This window comes from Macrobrachium rosenbergii, chromosome 49 (genome assembly GCF_040412425.1).
Source record: "Macrobrachium rosenbergii isolate ZJJX-2024 chromosome 49, ASM4041242v1, whole genome shotgun sequence".
Classification (NCBI taxonomy): domain Eukaryota; kingdom Metazoa; phylum Arthropoda; class Malacostraca; order Decapoda; family Palaemonidae; genus Macrobrachium; species Macrobrachium rosenbergii.
Window position 1 is genome coordinate 19,129,627 of NC_089789.1, and position 20,266 is coordinate 19,149,892.

Genomic DNA, 20,266 nt, shown 5'->3' on the forward strand with positions numbered 1-20,266 from the left:
GAAAGGATATGTAAAGCAAGATTGGTAGCTAGAGGTTTTGAAGAAGAAATGGCTGAATGGGAAAAAGATGTCCTACATGCAATGCCGAAATTTTAAAATTTTGTTTGACAGTAATAAAACTGAAAGATTGGAATTGTTATACGTTAGATGTAAAACTGCATATCTACAGGGTGATGAAATACAACGAGAGGTATATTTAAAACCACCTAGTGAAGATGGTTGGAGTGGATTATGGAAATTGAAGAAAACTGTTTATGGGGCTCAAGGATGCAGCAAAGGCATGGTATTGTAAGGTGGTAAAACTGGTGGAGGAGCTTAAAGGTGAGAGGAGTAGATTAGAACCTAATATATTCTTTTTGGAAAAAGACAATAAATTGAATGGTATTTTATGTACACATGTAGATGATTTTTGCTATGGAGGAACTGAAGGATTTTTAAAGGAAACAATTGGGAAATTGAAAGGAAATTACAAGTAGGAGAACAAGAAAGTAAAAGTTTTAAGTATATAGGAGTAATAGTAGAGCATAAGGAAAATGGAATTTGTCTTAATCAGTGGCAGTATATAAATTCTATAAGAGAACCAGAAGCCAGAAGATTTACAGGTAATAGAGTATTAGGACAAAAGGAGTTAACAGAATATAGATCAGTGGTAGGACAGTTGAATTGGGGTATCGCTACATACTGTGCCAGAAATATCATATGATGTTAGTGAATTAAGTAAAGCTTTTAAAGAAGGAATGACTCAAGATATGAGAAAGCTGATTAAGATAGTGAGAAAAACTATGTGCATAATGGGAGAAGTGATAATAAGTGAGTTAGAAGAAGAAAAGATTTATTGGGAAGCCTATGCAGATGCTTCATTCGGGAATATTGAAGATGGTCATACTCAATTAGGTTATGTGATATCATTGACAGATGGTAAAAGGAGAAGCCCTATATGGTGGAAATCCAGAAAATCTAGAAGAGTAGCAAAGTCCACCATTGAAGCAGAAGCTCTGAGTGTTGGGGAGGCCATAGAAGGATTGATATATTTCAAACATTTGTGGGAAGAGATAGTAGGAGGGAGAAAATTAGAAGCACTGGTGAAAAAAACTGATAGCAAAACCCTAATGACTGCAATAAAATCAAGTACCGAGTAAGTAGTAAGAGATTAAAAATTGATATTGCAGCAATAAGAGAAACAATAGAATCTGGAGAAATAAGTGAGGTGAGATGGATAAAAGGAAAGCATCAGATAGCTGATGTATTGACCAAAGCTGGAGTTTCTGGGGAAAGCATTAGGAATTATGTAGAGGGTAAAGAATTGGAGAATAATGGAGATTAGAGGGGATTAGGATAAGAAAAGGCTGGAGGAGGGGGGAAGGAGATAAGTGTGATTGTATGTTAGTTTTATAAGTTAGTCATTATTTTATTTTCTGCATTGATGAAGTGTATGGGTATTGCAGAATGTATAAAAAGAAAGCACATGTTTAATTTTATAAGATGTTTTTATAGCATAGCATTCCTTATGTTTAAAGAGTATGTTATTGTTGTGACGTCATAGGAAGTGACGTCACAGGACGAAATGGCGGGGAGGAGAAAATGTAAACAAACAAGGAGCGGGAGTGTCAAAAGCATGGTGGAAAGAGGTAGAGAGAGCTCTCTGAAGGTTAGGTCGATAATGGTTGGGTTGTAAGTCTGTTTGTGGTTTTTGTTGTCGAAAGCTGGATTGCATAGAGTAAAAAGAACAACGTGAACAGGTGAGTGGATCACATAATTGAATGATTTAAGGATAGGTTAGGCTAGAAAAATTTTCATTTATAATTGATTTTCGTGTATGAAAAAATTTTTGTCAGAAACACTTTGATTTGTGTCACCAGAGGCCCATTGGTCAGGTAGAGCTTGAATCGTAATTTATGTGTAAAACTGAGTAGGTGGGAGTCCCAGCCTTTATAAGGTCCATTATATCCAGTGGAGCACTCTGGGATAGAATAGGCTTGGAACAAAGAGAGAATAAAATAAGAGATTTATACTTGGTGTTATAGCAAAAAGATGCAGAGATCAGCCAACCATTGAGGCAAGATAGAAATGCCTAACCTCAGAAGGTTATGCCTTTTGAGGAGTAATACAGTTACCTTGTGCCATCAGTAAAATTTGACCCACCACAACTAACAGTTCTAATGAGTGTAATCTCATTCACTTGTGCAATTCATATCATCATAAATGTTTTGCCTTTAGCTTTCCCCATAAGCACTTGGTTGTGAAAGGAGCTCTCTCCATTCTTCTCTGACTTGTACAGTCACCACCTCCTCTTCTTCTTCTTTTAACCTGCTTTTTTCCCATTTTTGTATGGGGTAAGCACGATGCCTTCTTTTGAAGGACTTTTTGATTTGGCTTTGGGGTAGACCGTAGTCTCGATCGGCTGCCCTGCCTGACATCGCTTAGACCCCGGTAGCGTATGTTACGTGTATCATACCCGACCCAACGCCCTTTCTTCCCAGCAGCGAGAAGTTGTTGTGCGGGTAGGTCGAGAGTTCGAGACGTGTGAGATGTTTGTTATGTTTTTAGGTGTTGTAGTGGCTTTGTTTTGTGTGTGTATTTAGTCTGTAACATCCATTTGCTTTTTAAGCAAACCTATCCGTTGATTACATACATAATCCCGGGATGTCTACACGGATAGCAAAGTGTCCGCCTCTCTGATCAGTCGGCTGCGGATTTGAACCCGCGCCACAGACCTCTACTTAAGTCCCCTGCTGCTGCTGTAACCGACTGTGCCATCGAGGCTCCTTGTACAGTCACCACCCTACTAACAAAAACTCAGAGGTACAAACAGATAGGGTCACTGGTTCAGATTTTGCTCGGGGCGCCTGTTTTTCTAGTAAGAATTTTCGCAAAGAACAGAACACGAGGAAGAAGAAGCTGTTCTTTTAACCCCTTCCCTGATTATCCTGAGTATTCTTGTGATTGACTACCATGTGTTCTTACAATCACGAGAATACTCGTTCATGCTCGTAAAATATTTCAACTTATCTCTATCTTCCAGATTTAACTCATTCTTTGATGAATTCCCATATTTTATATTCCCTCTCCCAATAGAAGGCATTTAGTATGCATTTTTTTCAATAGATGGCGGTGTGCATTGTTTGTGAACTTCCAATGTCAGATACTGTTTTGGTGAAATTCAAAGCATGGAAAAACAGTAAATTTTTAGTGTGCATGAATCTCAATTTCCAAAGTAATTCTTTATGAAACTGCGTGATTTAAAAAGGCAGTAAAAACAGTATAATCTATGACTCCTGAGTGAACTCAGGAATGTAAATATCAACAAATATTGTGCACTAATGAAAAACCAACTAATGAACAATTCAAGATACGAACGGCCGTCTGAACTGTAACTTGTTCGTAAGTAGGGTGGTGAATCTACTTTTTCTGCCTGAACTCCCACCAGGAGTAGGACTTTTATCTCTTAGCCTTTATCTAAGATCTCCTGGGTCTTCCTATAGTTCTTTGCCCAGCACTTTCATATCTGCTAATTTTCTGACCAACTGTTTCTCATTCCCTCTCATCACATGTCTAAACCATCTCAGTCTCTGAGATCTGATTTTTGTTTTTCTATAGGTACCAGCACATTTATCCAACAATTCCTTATTTGTTATGTGGTCTTCCCACCATATTCTGGTCATGAATCATAATAATCTGTGGCCACAACCTTTCAAAATCTTGTACAGTACATTTTCTCTTGTCAGTACCTATGTTTCAGCTGAATAGTAAAGCAATTCCCTATGTAATTGTAAGTCTTGGCTCTCACTGCCATTTATTAACCATAGTCTAGCCATCTTGTTTCATGCATGCTGCAACTGCTCTTTTATTTCTGTATCAAGTCCTGCTTTACAATCCAGTGTGTCCTGATTGATTTGCTTTCTTTCCAGTCTTCATAAGTTGTGGTTTGCATATTGATTTTCAGTTCTCTCTTGTCATTCCACTCTTCCAGCTTTTATACGTTTCCCGTAGGGGCTAGTGCCATTAGTGCATCTCTCGCAGTGCACTGTAGGCATTACTGACAGGTTGTTTGCTGGCATACCTTTGGCATCTAGTTTCAACCAGTTTGTAGCCCTTTATTTACATTACCGCTTTTTCTTCCTTTCATTTTACATCCCAACCACTTCAACTTCTTTTCACTGTCTTAAGTGCTAAATGGCTGAAAGTGCCCCAGTGTCATGCTTTATTGCCAGATCTTCATAAATGTATGATTGAAACCTTTCTTACATTTTTACCCCCACTTTTCTCAGATTCTGCTCTTAGCAGTGAGTCACATGTTATGTTACGTTCATATATGGGAGAACAGTTGCTCTAAACATTTCTGTCGTTTCTCTCTACAAGAGGTAATACACACCAAGGGGCATTCAAACTGAATGTGTACCATATAATCTTTATAAATGTCCAAATACGGTAATTGTAATTATGAGGGCTGTGTGTGATTGATGGACCTGTGATGAAACAAAGGATAAATTTTAGTTTAAAATATATTGTTTTTTTAGGCCATGAATGGTTCAGAGTGATGACAAGTTAGAAGATTTTACTTAACGATGAATGCTTCAAGAAATTCATGCATTTGTGGAACACGGATTTTTGTAAGCTTTTATACATCAGGTGAAATCTAAGGTCAGAAAGCATAGTCTGGAAGGATTATAGTGTATAAGTGCCAAACCATATCTAGCATTTAATGTATTATGTGGTAAATGTTACTGACCTGAGTAGTAGTTCAAGACCTCCTCTAAGATTTTAAATATTGTTTTGAGAACATAGGAGAGGTGAACTAAAATACTTTGTTTTTCAACTAGAAGGGGAGAATTAAAGCAATAGATTTTTCATTTTGAGGTTGTAGAAATGAAAAATGATGTTATTCAGTGTGTGTAAAAATCTTGTTTTTCAGATCCAGAACATTGTGGCCGAATTGAGTGCATGTTTGAATGTACTTGCCGAGACGAAAGTTGGAAGCACCCGGTATCTGGATCTGGGCGAACTATGAATGCTGTCTCAATATTCAATGTAGATCGAGAGCAAATGGAAGGGTTAGCAGTTAGAGAGAAGGTAAACACAGCTCTTCTGTCAAAGAAAGTAATCATACTGTTTCACCACTAACCTGTTACTTATAATTAGCTCTTTTGTGGGCTATGAATAGTCCCAAACACTAGGTCCTCTTCAAATAAAGAAAAAGCTGACAGTCAGCAGTTGGTACTGATTGTTTTGGTAGATCCAGTGGTTTCACGCCAAGCTATGTCTGCCAGTGTTTGTCCACAAGAGATGTTGACTACCGTAGTGAAATCCTGATGTATTTCTTTGTAGCTAATTGCAGGTTTTTCCATTGATTATTAATCTTATGGGAATTATTAATTTTCTCAGAAATTTATATATGTTTTGCTCATGGCATAAGATGATTAACAGTTTTCTTCAGTTTTTTGAAGGTAGAAATCAAACAATTTTGTTCTGTGGTTTCCATAAGTGGATAGGTAGTTGACTAAGAAAATCTGTAAGCACTGGTTATTTAGAGAATGAAAGAGAAAGAGCTACTAGAGAAGTTTTATATCTGTAGGATCAGTTTTGGGTTTCCTGTTATTGCTCTTTATATTTTTTGCCAAAAATAGATAATTTGTGATGTTTATAAGTGCAAGAGTTAATGCAAGTTAGGATAGCCTTTTCTTAAATAAAACTTATTCTTCCTTTAGTATTCATAAGTTCTTTTCCTTTTTAATCCATTTTGTACCCTTGTTTGGGTTGTACATTTTGGCCAGGCTTTTTCCATTTGTGGAGAGTAACTTTTGCCTTCACTTACCCTTACTGGTCAAATTAAGCTATCGTATAGTAATAGGTTTATATAAGCATTATTTTTTCAAATTTTTTTAACCTCACTTTGCTGTTATACTGATGTCATGGAACAAGTGTTTGCTTGTTACATTATGTAGATGTTGCTCATGTGGTAATTTTGCAAGCAATTTCAGTCAGATTTCATTTGTAACCTCATGTCCCTATCATGGAGTATGGAGAAGCTTATAAGAATGCAAGTGAAGTAACAAAAAATAATAGAAAGTAAGTGGGGACTGTTAGCCCTATCCAACTTACAGATTTTGCAGATGTTTTGAACTGGCTGGTGTTCAAGATTTTTTAGCTCTAAAAAGAATATCTCTACATCTAGAAAATAAACTCTTGAATGAGGCTTACAAATATCTCTTTTTATATGTTGACATGCAAGTGTTTGGTGGACTGAAATAATAAATTTGTTAGCAATTCAAAGCAATGTGGGATTAATTTCAAAATGTGAATTTATAAATTACGCTAAGAGAACTATATTAGTGATTAATTCGGGAAAATTAAATGAGTACCAAGGAAGGGTGTACTTTTAATGCCCATAAAACTCAGGCGCAGCAACATTCATGAAAGGAATTCATAGTAAGAGATGAAAATTGAGGTTGAGAGATGCTCTACTATTCACAATACAAAACATATTGTTAAAAATTAAAGCCCTTGAACAAAATAGGAAAATAAGTCTTATAAATATTTAAGCCCTTCTAATATGTACAGCAAGATAGCTTGGACGTGCTCATAAAATTCACTTCAGGAAAGGAACCTATGTTCTCTGCAGATGAAAATCATTCCACCAATTAATTTTTTCATTAATCTTTCTCACAGAGAGTCCATTGGCCATTAAAGAAATCCTTTTTTGTTACTAACACTGTATTATTATTTCGGTGAACCTTAAGTTAGAAATATTTTTGATTTGTAAGATTTAAACTAATTTCATAGATGTAGATTGTATTGTCCCTTTCATTTCCAGGACTTCAGAAGAACTGTCATTCAAACGGGGTCAGAGGTTATTTTGGTGGGTGCAGAACGGAAAAAGAGAGAGCGTCGATTGCCTGATCGTTTTAAGGACTCTGCCATGTGGTCTGGCAGTGATTATGTAACTCTTGATACAGCTGAAGCTGAGACACCGACTGTGAAAGAAGGTATGTAAACTCTCTCTCTCTCTCTCTCTCTCTCTCTCTCTCTCTCTCTCTCTCTCTCTCTCTCTCTCTCTCTCTCTCTCTCTCTCTCTCTCTCTCTCTCTCTCTCTCTCTCTCTCTCTCTCTCTCTCTCTCTCTCTCTCTCTCTCTCTCTCTGCTTTAGTGCTTACATTTACACTTGAGAAAATGAGTGTTTTAATAATTTAGATTGCTGTTGATAAGGACCTGTAGAGACTGAAACATTGCAGTGAAAGTTATATTCATTGCCTTAGTTTTTCAGTGGAGTAAAATTTTAGTAGAATATCTATTGGTTGTGTTTAACATTGGTATTCTTTGTTTAGTAATCAACTTAACACTGAATTATCACTCATATTTATTCCTGCCCTAAAAAAATAATTATATTGTTGTCTCATTGCTGTGTGGTTCACTTTTATCCATTCATTCTTCATGTAGGAAATGATAAAAGAGCAGTGAAAAAGTGAATATTTAAATTTATCTAGTTTTTGCTTTGTGGAAAAAGTACCTTTAGTCTTTAGCATGGTATTCAACGTATAGGGCTCATGGAGCAACTCTGATATTAATGTTCATAATAGCTGTTTCACAAATAAAGTTTGATTGCTTCAAACTAAAAGAGCAGCATGGGACTCACTGTTAAGAGAACATTACGCAAACTGAATCTTTTGAACCATCCACTGCTTGCCATGAATTCTTGTTGACAGTCATCACCTGTGAGTTCCTTAAGGGTATGAAACGGGCTTCTATCCTTTGCCTGGATGTAGTAAGGCTCAGTGATGTTTGTTTTTTAATTTGGATTAATTTGGTCTTTTATCCACACCATTGATAACTGTTCCGTTAAAAAGATTGGCCCTTGCCTTTGCTTCATAATTGCGGTAGAGTTCATTGAAGCATATCTTTAAACAGCTTCACGTATACATGCTCGATCCTTAAGAATTGTTGACTGTTGAATGGTATTGTCCTTATTCCTTTTCCTCCATGCTCAAACTATCAAACAATTTTTGTTAATGTGCATCAGAAAATTCAAAGTTTATATCCTTTTTTGCCTTTTTTTGGCTGGCTGAATTGTTGACGTCTTCAACAGAGAGATAAAGAGAGAGAGAGATATCAAACTGTCAAACATTTCTGTTAGTGTGCGCTAGTGAACTTTGGTGTAAAAATTTTAGATGGATGAATAGTCAATCCTTCCAATCTAGCCAAACGTTGAATTGTTACAAAGGTATGAGCTAACTTTAACAGTTCATAAGTATCCAGATAATTAATGTTACCATAGATTTTCATTTTGATTGTTGAGGTTTTGTTCAGTTTACCTACTATGCTCGCATCTTCATTTAGTAGAATTGATGACATACATATTTACAATAAAAAATATACATTACAATAAATTCTTTAATTTTCAGTTGCAGGTTTTTCATTAATGCAACAAAAGCATATGGTTTCTAGAAATTTCTTTTCCGTTATGTAGCCAATAATGTGTGTTATGAACTTAAGTTGTTGCTTCAAATATTCTTTATTGGTTGACCATGTGTTATTTTCACTTGTTTTTGTTTTATTACAGAATATCCAAGCATCCCTCTCCACGAGGCAGCCAAGTACATAAAAAAGTGCAGTGTAAAAGTTCCGTGGTATGATATAAAAGGTATAAGTGTATGGTGTATGGCTCACTCATGCTATGACTGCAAATGCTTTACTGATCCTTCTTTCTTTGCTGCAAGTGACGAAATATCACCTATGGTTCCTTTGGATGAAACGTCAAATGCTGACACAAAAGCCAGTGTGGATCAAGTCAAAGTGAAAGAAGAGGCATGTTTAGAGCCTAGTTGTGTTGTGGTAAATATAGATGTGAATAATGTACAAGCTCGGAGGAGGTATTGCTGGCGACTGAAAGAGTGGTATCATCCAGTGGAAAATCATAGCTCAAGGACGTGTGGATACTCCAGTTCAAAGAAACGCCTTTGTGAGGAAACAAAGCAACTAACAATCACAGGCCAGTCATCTCAGGAAAATTCACCTGAACAGTTAGTAGAAAATGTGGTGCGTTCCTTGAGGTATGAAAAGTCAAGAGAATACTCTCAAGGTGGCATTGTTCTCCCATACTATGACACATTTGGAGGGGTTTCCCCTGCCAAATTGAAGAAGATTGTGCAGTTACAAAACAGAAACAATGTGGAGAGCATCAAATCTGAAAACTCACCCGAGTCTGTACCAGTGGTTGATCTTACTTCAGAAATTGTAGAAGAGAGTAAGGACACTACAGGTTCTAAGACTCAGCTGCTCAAACCTCTTTCAAAACCAGAAGACAGTGTGAGAAAGCGTTCATCCTCATTTGAAGGTAAAAGTGCTATGTTAGTGAAGAAAAGGCGGTTGACTGAGCCTGAGGATGTAAGTGAATCCACGAAATTTACCAAGACTGATGATGCTGCTGAGAAATCAGAACCATCTAAATGTGCAGATAATATCAGGCAAGCTGCAAATATTATTAGTGAGCAAGATGAGAGAAAATCTTTAGTTGCCAACAAGGAATTGTTGAAAAAGAATAAAGAGGTAGCTGGAAGTAATGAAGAGGTTTCTTCGGCCCGTAGACCATTGTCATTAGTTGAGATGATGATAGCGGAGGAAAAGAGAGGAGAATTGGAACTTGACCTTTCTGATAAAACACCGGGAAACGCACTGCTTGTTGCAGAAAGTCGATTTAGGAAGTTGATAAACATGAACATAATCGGAGTCATTGGAATTAATAAAGCTGGAAGGTAGGACTTACAGTGAGTTTTTGAAGGTTAACAATAAAATTAATTGAATTTGTCTTTCTCGGAATACAAGGATGTTACGGGTTTAGAGAAAAAGAGAATGTGGCTTTATAGACAGGTTTGTGCTAGAATTGAGTGTGTGTGATCATAATGTATAGCATTAAAGGTAGTTTAATGAGCATTGGAGTTTTCCCTGTTAAAAGCAAGGCCTTTTTCTGCAGTATGCTAATGATAGTGTGTTGGTGTGTGTGTTTTGAAAGTTACAAGAGAATTTGTATATATTTATGGGGTAGAGAAGTCAAGTAAAAAACAGACTTACTTACAGGTTTATGTGATAAGGTAAAGTTTAAGAATGAACTCTTGATTAATATAGTTTGTAAAAATACCTGTTAATTAGGGTCTGTGATTGTGTCCATACCTTACAGTCTTGTTAAAACAGACCGAAGAAGGTTGGTGTTACTCATACAGATGGTTCCCCAGCAGTCATCTTAGTTTTGGTGACTATTTGTGACTAACACTGTGCATAGCTCATAGGCTTCCCCACGTTCATGGCCCTTTAGGGAGCTAGTGCTGTCAGAGCACTTCACACTAAAGGCTGTTTGCAGCGTCTCATCGACCCCAAGCTGCATTCACTTTATAGCCTTTTTACTTTACCTCCATTCCCACTCCTTCCTTCAACCTTGCTGTCCAGCATCTGTGCTACATTTTAGTGCAGTTGTGGGGTTTTCTCCTAGTTCCAACTTTACATCATTGTAGTCCTTTTCCTTTATTTCCTGGATTTATTTCCTGGATTCCATTATCTTGCTTTCCAAGCACACTAAAGTGCCTCATGCTTGGCTTGATAATGTAAGTTTCATTAATCAAATAAAAAAGCCAAGATCATTGTTGGTCATGTCAGGTTTTAGCGTTGCCTAAAGCATTTAGATCACCAAGTCGTCTTATTCAATATTTAATTCCTCCATTTTTCTCCTTATTCCACTACAGTTGTGCTGATGTAGCAGTCTTAGACTTTTTAAGTGGTCTATTTTCTAACAATGGTAGTGTAAGTTTTTGGTGTTATACAGTGTACTTTTATTGTTGATTAAAGTCATTTTTGTTTTTCTTGGTGCATTGTGTAATACAGTATTATGTGTTATTTAAATTCTTCTCCAACTATTGTTAGAAGCATCTTCCTTTGCTAAACCTGTCTCCAAATCCTCCTACACTTTGTAACACTATCTAATCCTTTGCCTAACTCTCAACCTTTTACCTCAAACAGGTTCCATCCAAACTTTCCCCTGTAAGGGAGTAATGCCGTCAGTGCATCTCGCGTGGTGCTTGGTAGGCACTACAGTACTCAGGGTTCTTTGCAGTGTCCCTGTGGCCCTTAGCTGCAACCTCTTTCGTTCCTTTAACTATACCTCCGTGCATATTCTTTTTCTTCCATCTGACTTTCCACCCTCTCAAACTGTTGTTTCATAGTGAAACTGCGAGGTTTTCCTCCTGTTACTTCTTTCTTACCTTCTTAGTCAATTTCCCTTTCAGTGCTGAATTACCTTATATTCCTTCCTATCCCACCCAAACTTTTTACACTCCTTCCTCCTCTCTCATCCTAACCACATGCCCAAACTATCTCAATGTTGACTCCATCATATCGGTAATCTTTACCATTCTGGCACTTCTAATTTCTCCTTTTTCAGCCTCTCATGCAGCACAGTCCCCAAGATGAACCTCGGCATCTCCCATTTCTGTTTGCTGTAGCTTCTGTTCCTCTTTCCTTTGTAATGCCCAGACATCATCACTGGTATGATTACAGTAAAATAGATCTTTATTTTATCGGGCATTCTTTTTCCTCACATTATCCCTGACACCTTTCTCCATTTTTTTTGCAAGCTGCTTTGCACCCTCTTTGCTGGCTGAAAGTTGATCACAAGTACTTGAAAATTGAAATTCTATAGCTGTTTTAAATCTAGGCTGCTTCTGTCTTACATAAGTAACCTGCGAATTTCAAACATTTGTGTTTGCCACTGGTTGTTCTTATGGCTGTCCCTTTTTTTTTTTTATACATCATTTCAATCAACCTAACCAATTTATTTGGCACTTGCTCATTTTAAACACCATTATTGCCTCTTTACAGCTGTCCAAAGGTGAAGGCAACATTTGGTTAGGCATCTCCATGAACTCGAGCAAGCTTTGAACCTACAAAAGGCAAGCCCTGTAGGGGGCTAGTGCCATCATTGCACCGGCATTACTTAAGGATCTTTGCAGCGTTCCTTCGGCCCTTAGCTGCAACTGCTTTCATTCCTCTTACTGTACCTCCGTTCATATTCTCTTTCTTCCATCTTACTGTCCACCCTCTTCCAACAGTTGATTCATAGTGCAACTGCGAGGTTTTCCTCTTGTTACACCTTTCAAACTTCTACTGTCAATTTCTGTTTCAGTGCTGAATGGCCTTAGTTGCCCCAGTGCTTGGCATTTATGCCTAAAATCTATAAATCAATCAATCAATCAGTACAAAAGGCAAGACTCGTGAATGAAGTAGAAGACCATCAACCAGTAGTCCCATCTTGCTATCCACCCTCTCCTAACAATTATTTCATGTTGCAACTGTGAGGTTTTCCTCCTGTTAAACCTTTCAAAACCTATTCTCAAATTTCTTTCCAGCACTGAATGACCTCATAGGTCCCAGTGCTTGGCCTTTGGCTTAAATCCTATATTCCATTCCATTCAACCAGTGGTCTGCTGGCAGAAAGTCCAAACCCTTCTCCTGTTTTCTAATTGTATCTTTCTTTGAATGAGGTCTCTCCACACACAGCTCACATGGAGTGGCCCAAGAGATGATATTTACCCTTGCCATGATTTAGAAAAGGACATCTCTTCAACTTTTCTCTTGTACCAATGACTAAGAAAGTTAGGCAGGTTTGCAGGTGTTCCACCCAGGTGCAGCAGTGACCTTGAAGATTGAGGCCCTGGCTTGAGGTGTCTTTTATGAGACCTCTTCTCCCTTTTCTCCCCCTTACTTTGAACCTCATAGTAATCTAAGCAGGTTTGACTGAGCATTTCTTTGAAGTTCTGGCCATGGCCAATTGAAGAGATGGGGGACTGTCATGACCAGCATGCTGGTCTTGCCCCTTGAGCCAAGGTGGTAGAAGACATTCTGAAGGTTTCTCATTGGTTGGTCCATATTCTCTTTGCGTGCTGCCATACCTGCTTTCCAACATCGTCATGAAAAATAGAGACAAGGATGGAGTTGCTCCTGGTTAGTGCATTAAAGGAGCTGTCAGACAAACTGGACCTCTCTGTAACAGTGGCTGCCTTGAGGAAGTTGGAGGATCAGTAGTGAGGGAAGATCACAGTATCAGACTCCAGTGGAGGAGAATATTAGAGATTATTAGCAGAAGGCATTTTAGTTAAGGCCTTACCCTTCTACCCCTGTAAGATTAAACGAGTGACAGCTCTCTTTGTTCTGAAAGAAGCATGTGCTCCAACGTCAAGTCTTCAGCCAAAGGAAGGAGGAAGTGAAGATGGGTCTTCCAGAATTATTCTTCTTTTGTTAGTGAGGGCATGTCTTACCTTTAGAGAGGGTTAACAGCTTCCTTTTTTAGGAGGCAGTAACCCCCTATTGCACTGCATCCAGGAGGCCTCAGTAATGACAGTCAAGACCCAGAGAATTTTTGGTCATTTTACTATGAAATGGTAGCATAGCAAACATCAGAGAAGTACTGGCAGACTCACCAAGTTTCATACAGAAGCCTGTTTGTGATCTATAAGGCAGCAGCAGTTGTTCCTCTATAGTAACCTCATCCCCACTGAACAATTATTTCTAACAGACCACTTTCTGGATTGAAACCTTAGCTTTCTTCCGATGCTTCATCAGAGAATGGGCCATCCTAGCTTCTGCACAGTTCAAGCGTGCCTACATTCATGGTCTTATAACTCCAGACTGAACAGAGGAGGTCTTTTGATCAGTGCTAGGCCATTAGACCAGACATATATCAAACCAAATAAAGTTCTTCGAATTTAGAGCACCTCAACTTTTTACCTCTACTGTGACTTGCACCACTAGCAACTTGGGCACACGGGGATAGTATAATTCATTGTAGATACCTGGAGGACTAATTTGTGATGGTGTCATTGCCAGCAAACTCAGTAAGCATCTTTATTGCCTTTGTAGTTATGTCACTTGGTGCAACAGGTCAACTGGGAGAAGTAGATACAGAAGTGACTACAATTTCTTATTTGGCAATGGTCGTAAACAATGCAGGAGCATTGGTGTGTCTAGACAGCTGCCTGTTCACTGTTTTCACAATGTCCAAAAGTAATCAATATAAGCTTGGTTTTGATGGCTGGCACTTGGAGGAGTAGAACAACATTCACAAGCTTTTACCTAAGGGATGTAGCACGAGTGGTTGTATTCATGGCATCCTTTAGAAGTTCGGGGTTATTCAGTGCTACATCTTACAATTACCTGTTTTCTTTCAGAGCTGTAATTTCATTTATCAGTTTCAACTCTAGGCATTTACTTCTCGGAGAGCCTTAGGTTTGATTGCCAGTCTCAACTAGAGCTTTCTAGTGGACTCGACATGACCAGGTCATTCAGTTCTGTTGCAGTGAGCAGCTAAATCCACCCACCTTGATTGCATTTCTGGCCAATTATAAGTAATGGGTTTGTGGTGAAACCAGACGGTGAAAAAATCAAACCCATATATATGCTAGTGGTCCAGACCACACAAAAAATGGTGTGTTAACTGCTGGTGACCCAGGGTTCTCTAAAGAAATAGATACGGCTACTGTTGATTGTCTGTTGTGTGCTTTAACAAGAGCTGTAGTGTCGGGGAATATTGGAACATCACAAAAATTGGCCAATTTTAAGTAATAAGTTATACAACACAAATTACTGTTATTTTTAGAAACCTGTATACTGTAGATCACATATTTGGTAGCTACATAATGGCTGCTTTATTGTAATGATTTTTTCTTTTACAGTTTCTTCTATGTTTGTATGATTGTCTTCAATTAAGTGATAGCATTTGGTTTGTATTACTATACTTACGTTTTTTCAACATTGTACAGTTTGCTTTAGTGCTTGGCATACTGCAGTTGCTCAGCCACTGCTAATACATATTTTTATGATGCAGGTGTATAATCAGCACTGTTGATTCAGCATTGTGTTTGAGAACAATGACAAACATCCACACAATGATTAGTAACAATTCCCTGGATGTTGGACCAAATATGCGTGAAATTTTCTTTCCTGCTGCTCATGCTGCTCCAAGACAAAGGTAGTACTAGACAGTATTTTTCTTTCTCTCTGATTTGTATTCGTTCTTTTATCTCTTGTAGGATAGAGGTTTAAATTACATTTATGATGCGTAGATTTGTGTTGTCAACTTGTCTTTTTGTACATGCAACTTACCCGTCAGATATATACTTAGCTATAGTCTCCGACGTTCCCGACAGAATTTCAAAACTCATGCGCTACACACAGGTGCAGGTCAGGTGATCAACCATACCCGCCCGCTGGGTGGCGGGAATAGGAACCATTCCCGTTTTCTAATCAGATTTTCTCTGTCGCTGGTTCCGCAACATCTGTTGTTGGTTCCTCCTGCTTTGATTTTCGTTTTCGCTTGCTGAGGATCTTTTTGGCCTGATTTTGGTGACGTATTGATCTTTGGTTTGGCATACGCTTTTGTGGACTGTTTTTTGGATTTGCTTTTGAATTGTTCATTAAGATGTCTGACGTTAATGTTTCGCCTGTGTTCCGTGTGTGTGTAGGCAAGAATGTAAGGTGAGGTTGCCGAAAGCCGGTAGACCCTCACACTGTATGTATGAGGTGTAGGGGAATGATTGTTCTTCGGACAATAGGTGCAAGGAGTGTGAGAAATTGTCTGATCAGGAATGGAAGGTTTTGTCTTCTTATCTGAAGAAGCTTGAAAAGGATAGAGTTAGGAAGGCTTCCTCCAGAAGCTCGAGTAGGTCTCGCTCTGCTGAGCATGATTTTGAAATTAACCCAGTAGACTCTCCTAATCCTTTGGTTTCAGCCCCTTCTCCCTTCATCGAACCTGTGGATTCTGTCCTCTGAAATGGCTGCGATGAAAGCGGAACTTCTTAGTGTGAAATCGCAACTGCGCCGCGATGAAGGAAGGTAAGAGTGACAGTGATGTGTGCAGTGTCCCCAGTGTAGTGGAGGGGGCGTCTGATCGGCTCCGCATTGCTCCTAGGCCTAGACCTCTTCCAAACTCCCAGGACCAGTGGAGGAGGAATGTCGAAAGTCGCAGGGGAGGATGTAGAGCATCCCCAACGATCAGGCGTCCCTTCGCAGATCCTGTTGTTATGTCCCCAGGCTGCCTTGGATCGCCATAGAAAAGGCATCCTGAAAAAGTGTTTCTCGTCGTCTGACGCGTCTTCTCCGAGACGTGGTTGGAGTTCGGCTGAGGAGTCGCGCCTGAAGAGATCTTGGAAGGCTCCTAGAGTAGAGCGTTTGGACTCGAGCCCTGAGCGCTTCCCGAGGATTCTCCTATTGTCAGGAAGAGAGCTCATAGATCCCCTCCTCCTCTCCATCAGGGGTGAAGGATTCGACGAAGAAGATTTTGATCGGCCTCCAGGAGCAGTTATCGGCGCTTGTTGGATCTCTTGCTAAGGACTCCTCTTCTCGTAGGAAGGATGACTTTCTTCCTGTCAAGAGTTCCAGGAAGCTCTCGTCTTCTACTCGTCGCTCTTCTCCTGCCAAGCTTCCTTCGTCCAGCAAGTTTTCTTCGCCTCGTAGGCGCTCTTAGCGAACAGGCGCCAGTCTCCCAGCAGGCGCACTTCTTCCAGGCGCTCCGTCATCGGAGAGAAGCGCCTCCCTTCCAGGCGCATTTGTACCTCACTGTACTTCTCCTTTGGGCAGGCGCTGTCGTCTTCCAAGCTCCTCCTTCCGGCAGGCGCCGCTCTCCTACCAAGCGCCCTCGTTTTAGGGCCTCCTCTCCTGGAAGGCTCTCATCAGTGGACAGGACCCCTCTCCTGACAGGCGCCCGTCCGGGTCAGGCGCCATTCTCCTGGTAGGCGCCATTCTCCTGGTAGGCGCTCTTCGTTGGACAGGAGTGCTTCTCCTTCCAGGCTCGCTTCTCCTGATAGGCGCTCTTCTTCTCTTAAGCCTTCCTCTCCGCCTGCTGCTTTGGAGAAGTTTCAGAAGAGGATTCTCCTAAGGACGCTGGAGTTTCCGATTACAAACGGTTGGCTTTTGGTTTTAATTCAGGAGTTTGGAGATTCTCTTTGTCATGCTGCCCCTCCTTCTCCGGGATCTTTGTGGGACAGCACCAAGTCAACTAGACCCTCTTCGTTTGTCAAGATGCGCCCTCGATTTCCATGAGGAAGGCCTTTAAAGGAGTAGGGAGTGGATGCAGTCTAAGAAGGATGCAAGTAAGACGGTTTTCTCTTTCCCTCCTTTGAAACTTTTTGGGAAAATCAGGAATGTGGTATGAGACCAAGGAGCCTATGGGGTTGGGGCTCCCCCATCTGCTGACGCAGATTTCTCTAATCTAGTTGACTCCTCCAGGAGACTTTCCCTTGCTTCAGCGAAGGCGACTTGGGGAATGAGTGAAATGGATCATCTCCTCAAGGGTCTTTTTTAGAGTTGTGGAGGTCTTCAACTTTATGGATTGGTCTCTTGGAGCTTTGGCCAACAGGACTCGGGATCCCGAATTCTGTGTTTGGATGACTTCAGAGTGTTTTGTCTTGCTTGGACAAAGCAGTGAGGGACGGTTCCGCGAAGTCGCTGCCTTATTCGAGCTGCTATTCTGAAGAAGAGATCAGTATTCAGCTCTTTCCTCACGAAGTCTGTGTCTCCTCTTCAGAGATCCTCTCTTCTGTTTGCTCCTTTTTCTCCTCACCTTTTTCCTCAAAACTTGGTGAAGGAGATTTCTCGCTCTTTATCTGAAAAGGCTTCTCCAAGACCTTTTGGCCCAGTCTTCTTGAAGAGGGTCAGACCTGCCGTCCCTTTCGCTTAAGAAGGAGAAGGCTCCCTTTCAGGAGCCCTTTCGAGGTGGTCCTTCGTCCCAGACCCTCCTTCAGGAGCAAAAGACCAGAGAGGAGAGGAAGGTCTTCCTCTGTTCTTTCAGAAGGACCAAATGAAGAACGAGTACTCCAGACGACAGTGGGTGCCAGACTGCTACACCGCCGAGGTCTGGGCACAGAGAGGGGCGGACGACTGGTCCCTCTCCATTTTAAGAAGAGGCTACCTTATCCCCTTCAGGAAAGTCCTCCTTTAACCTCAACTCCCAGGGAGTTATCCGCCAGCTACAGGGATCCCATCAAGAACCAGGCTCTTTTCTTCTAGCGGTGGAACAAATGTTAGAAAAGGAAGCAATAGAACTGGTTCAAGACCTCCATTCCCGGGGTTTTACAACCGTCTTTTCTGGTTCCGAAATCTCGGGGTTGGAGACCGGTTCTGGATGTAAGCGCCCTGAATTTCTTCATAATCAAGACGAAATTCAAAATGGAGACTACCTCCTCGGTTCTGCAGCTCTTCGTCCAGGGGATTGGATGGTCTCCTGGACCTGCAGGACGCTTACTTCCACATTCCCATTCATCCTCGTCAAGAAAGTTCCTGAGGTTCGTGATTCGGGAAAAGTTTTTCAATTCAGGTCCCTGTGCTTCGGTCTTTCGACGGCCCCACAAGTGTTCACGGGCATCTTAAGGAATGTGGCACGCTGGCTTCACTTAGAGGGAGTGAGGATATCAATGTATCTCGGCGATTGGCTGATTCGAGCTCAATCAAAGGACAGTTGTCTGGAGTACTTTGTCGATCACCCTAAATATGACACAGTCCCTGGACTATTAGTAAACCTACAGAAATCCCAGGTTGTTCCTCAGCAGAGCATTGTTTACCTGGGGATTCTGATGGATTCTCGGGATTTTCTAGCCTTTCCATCCCAAGAGAGAATAGATCGCTGCATAGAAAAGGTGACAGTTTTTCTAAGGAGAAAACATTGTTCAGCGAGGAGTGGATGAGTTTGCTGGGGACCATTTCCTCGCTGGAACAGTTCGTCTCCTTAGGAAAACTTCATCTGAGACCTCTTCAGTTTTTCCTAAAGGAGAGTTGGGACCAGAAGTATCAGGACTTAGCAACTTTGTTCCAAATTTCGGACAAGATAAAAGAGGATCTCAACTGGTGGTTAGACCCTCGAAAATTATGCCAAGGACTGTCTCTTCAGTTACCGAGCCCCTACCCTAGTGTTGTTCTCAGACGCCTCGGAGTCGGGATGGGGCAACACTAGGGTCGAGAGAAGTGTCAGGCACCTGGGAGGAGACCAGGTGAACTGGCACATCAACAAGAAAGAGCTATCAGCAGTTCATTTGGCTCTCATCAAGTTCGAGTTCCTTGTCGCAGGACAAGTAGTCCAAGTGAACTCAGACAACACTACTGCCCTGGCTTATATAAGGAAACAGGGAGGGACACACTCCTTCTCCTTTACGAAACGGCAAAAACGTTGCTGTTATGGGCTCAGGAGAGGAGGATCAGACTCTCACCAGATTTGTACAGGGAGAGAGAATGTGAGGGCCGACCTTCTCAGCAGGAAGGATCAGGTCCTTCCCAGAGAGTGGACTCTCCATTCAGAAGTCTGCAAAGACTGTGGAACCTGTGGGGAAGGCCTAATATCGACCTTTTGCAACCCACTGGAATGCAAGGTTAGAAAACTACTGCTCTCCGATATCGGACCCGAGAGCAGTTGCAATGAGACAGTCTTCTCTAGATTGGACAGGATTAGACGGATATGCCTTTCCCCATTCAAGATCCTAGGAGAAGTGGTAAGAAAGTTTGCATCATCGGAAGGCGCGAGACTGACACTGGTAGCTCCGTTTTGGCCAGCTCAAGACTGGTTCACAGAGGTACTGGAATGGATAGTAGATTTTCCAAGATCGCTTCCACACAGGAACGATCTTCTCAAACAGCCCCACTTCAACAGATTCCACAAGAATCTCCCCGCTCTCAGTCTAACTGCCTTCAGACTATCAAGGTCTGGTCAGAGCGAAGGGTTTTTCGCACAAAGCTGCGAAGGCTATTGCAAGAGCCAGGAGATCCTCAACCCTTCGCGTCTACCAGTGAAGTGGGAGGTCTTTAGAAGATGGTGCAGGACCAATAAGATATCCTCTTCCAGTACCTCTGTGACAAACATTGCTGATTTCTTTATCTTCCTGAGGGAACATTGCAACCTCGCTGTATCCACAATTAAGGATACAGGAGTATGTTATCTTCGGTTTTCAGACACAGAGATCTGAATATCTCGGAAAACAGAGACCTTCATGACCTTATAAGGTCTTTTGAAACGTCAAAATTCAGGACTTCAAAACCTCCCAGTTGGAATCTAGACATAGTTTTGAAATTCTTAATGTCTAAAAATTCGAACCTCCTCATCAAGCTTCCTTCAGGGACCTCACCAGGAAGTCACTTTTCCTCTTTGCCCTTGCCTCAGCTAAGAGAATAAGTGAAATACAAGCCTTAGACGGCAAAGTTGGTTTTAAGGGAGGTTCTGCTATATGCTCCTTTTAAACCATTATTTCTAG

General features: G+C 40.8%; 1 protein-coding gene across 9 annotated transcripts in view; it reads left to right on the plus strand.

Moving 5' to 3' along the window:
• The window catches only part of LOC136832138 (microtubule-associated protein futsch-like), a 92,953-nt gene that overhangs the window by 22,254 nt on the left and 50,433 nt on the right, over positions 1–20,266 (plus strand). For all 9 annotated transcript variants that reach the window (XM_067092803.1, XM_067092804.1, XM_067092799.1 and 6 more), the window contains exons 6-9: positions 4,913–5,070; positions 6,812–6,983; positions 8,554–9,745; positions 14,860–15,003. In XM_067092803.1, the coding sequence (XP_066948904.1) occupies positions 4,913–5,070; positions 6,812–6,983; positions 8,554–9,745; positions 14,860–15,003 (1,666 nt within the window). The remainder of the gene's footprint in view (positions 1–4,912; positions 5,071–6,811; positions 6,984–8,553; positions 9,746–14,859; positions 15,004–20,266) is intronic.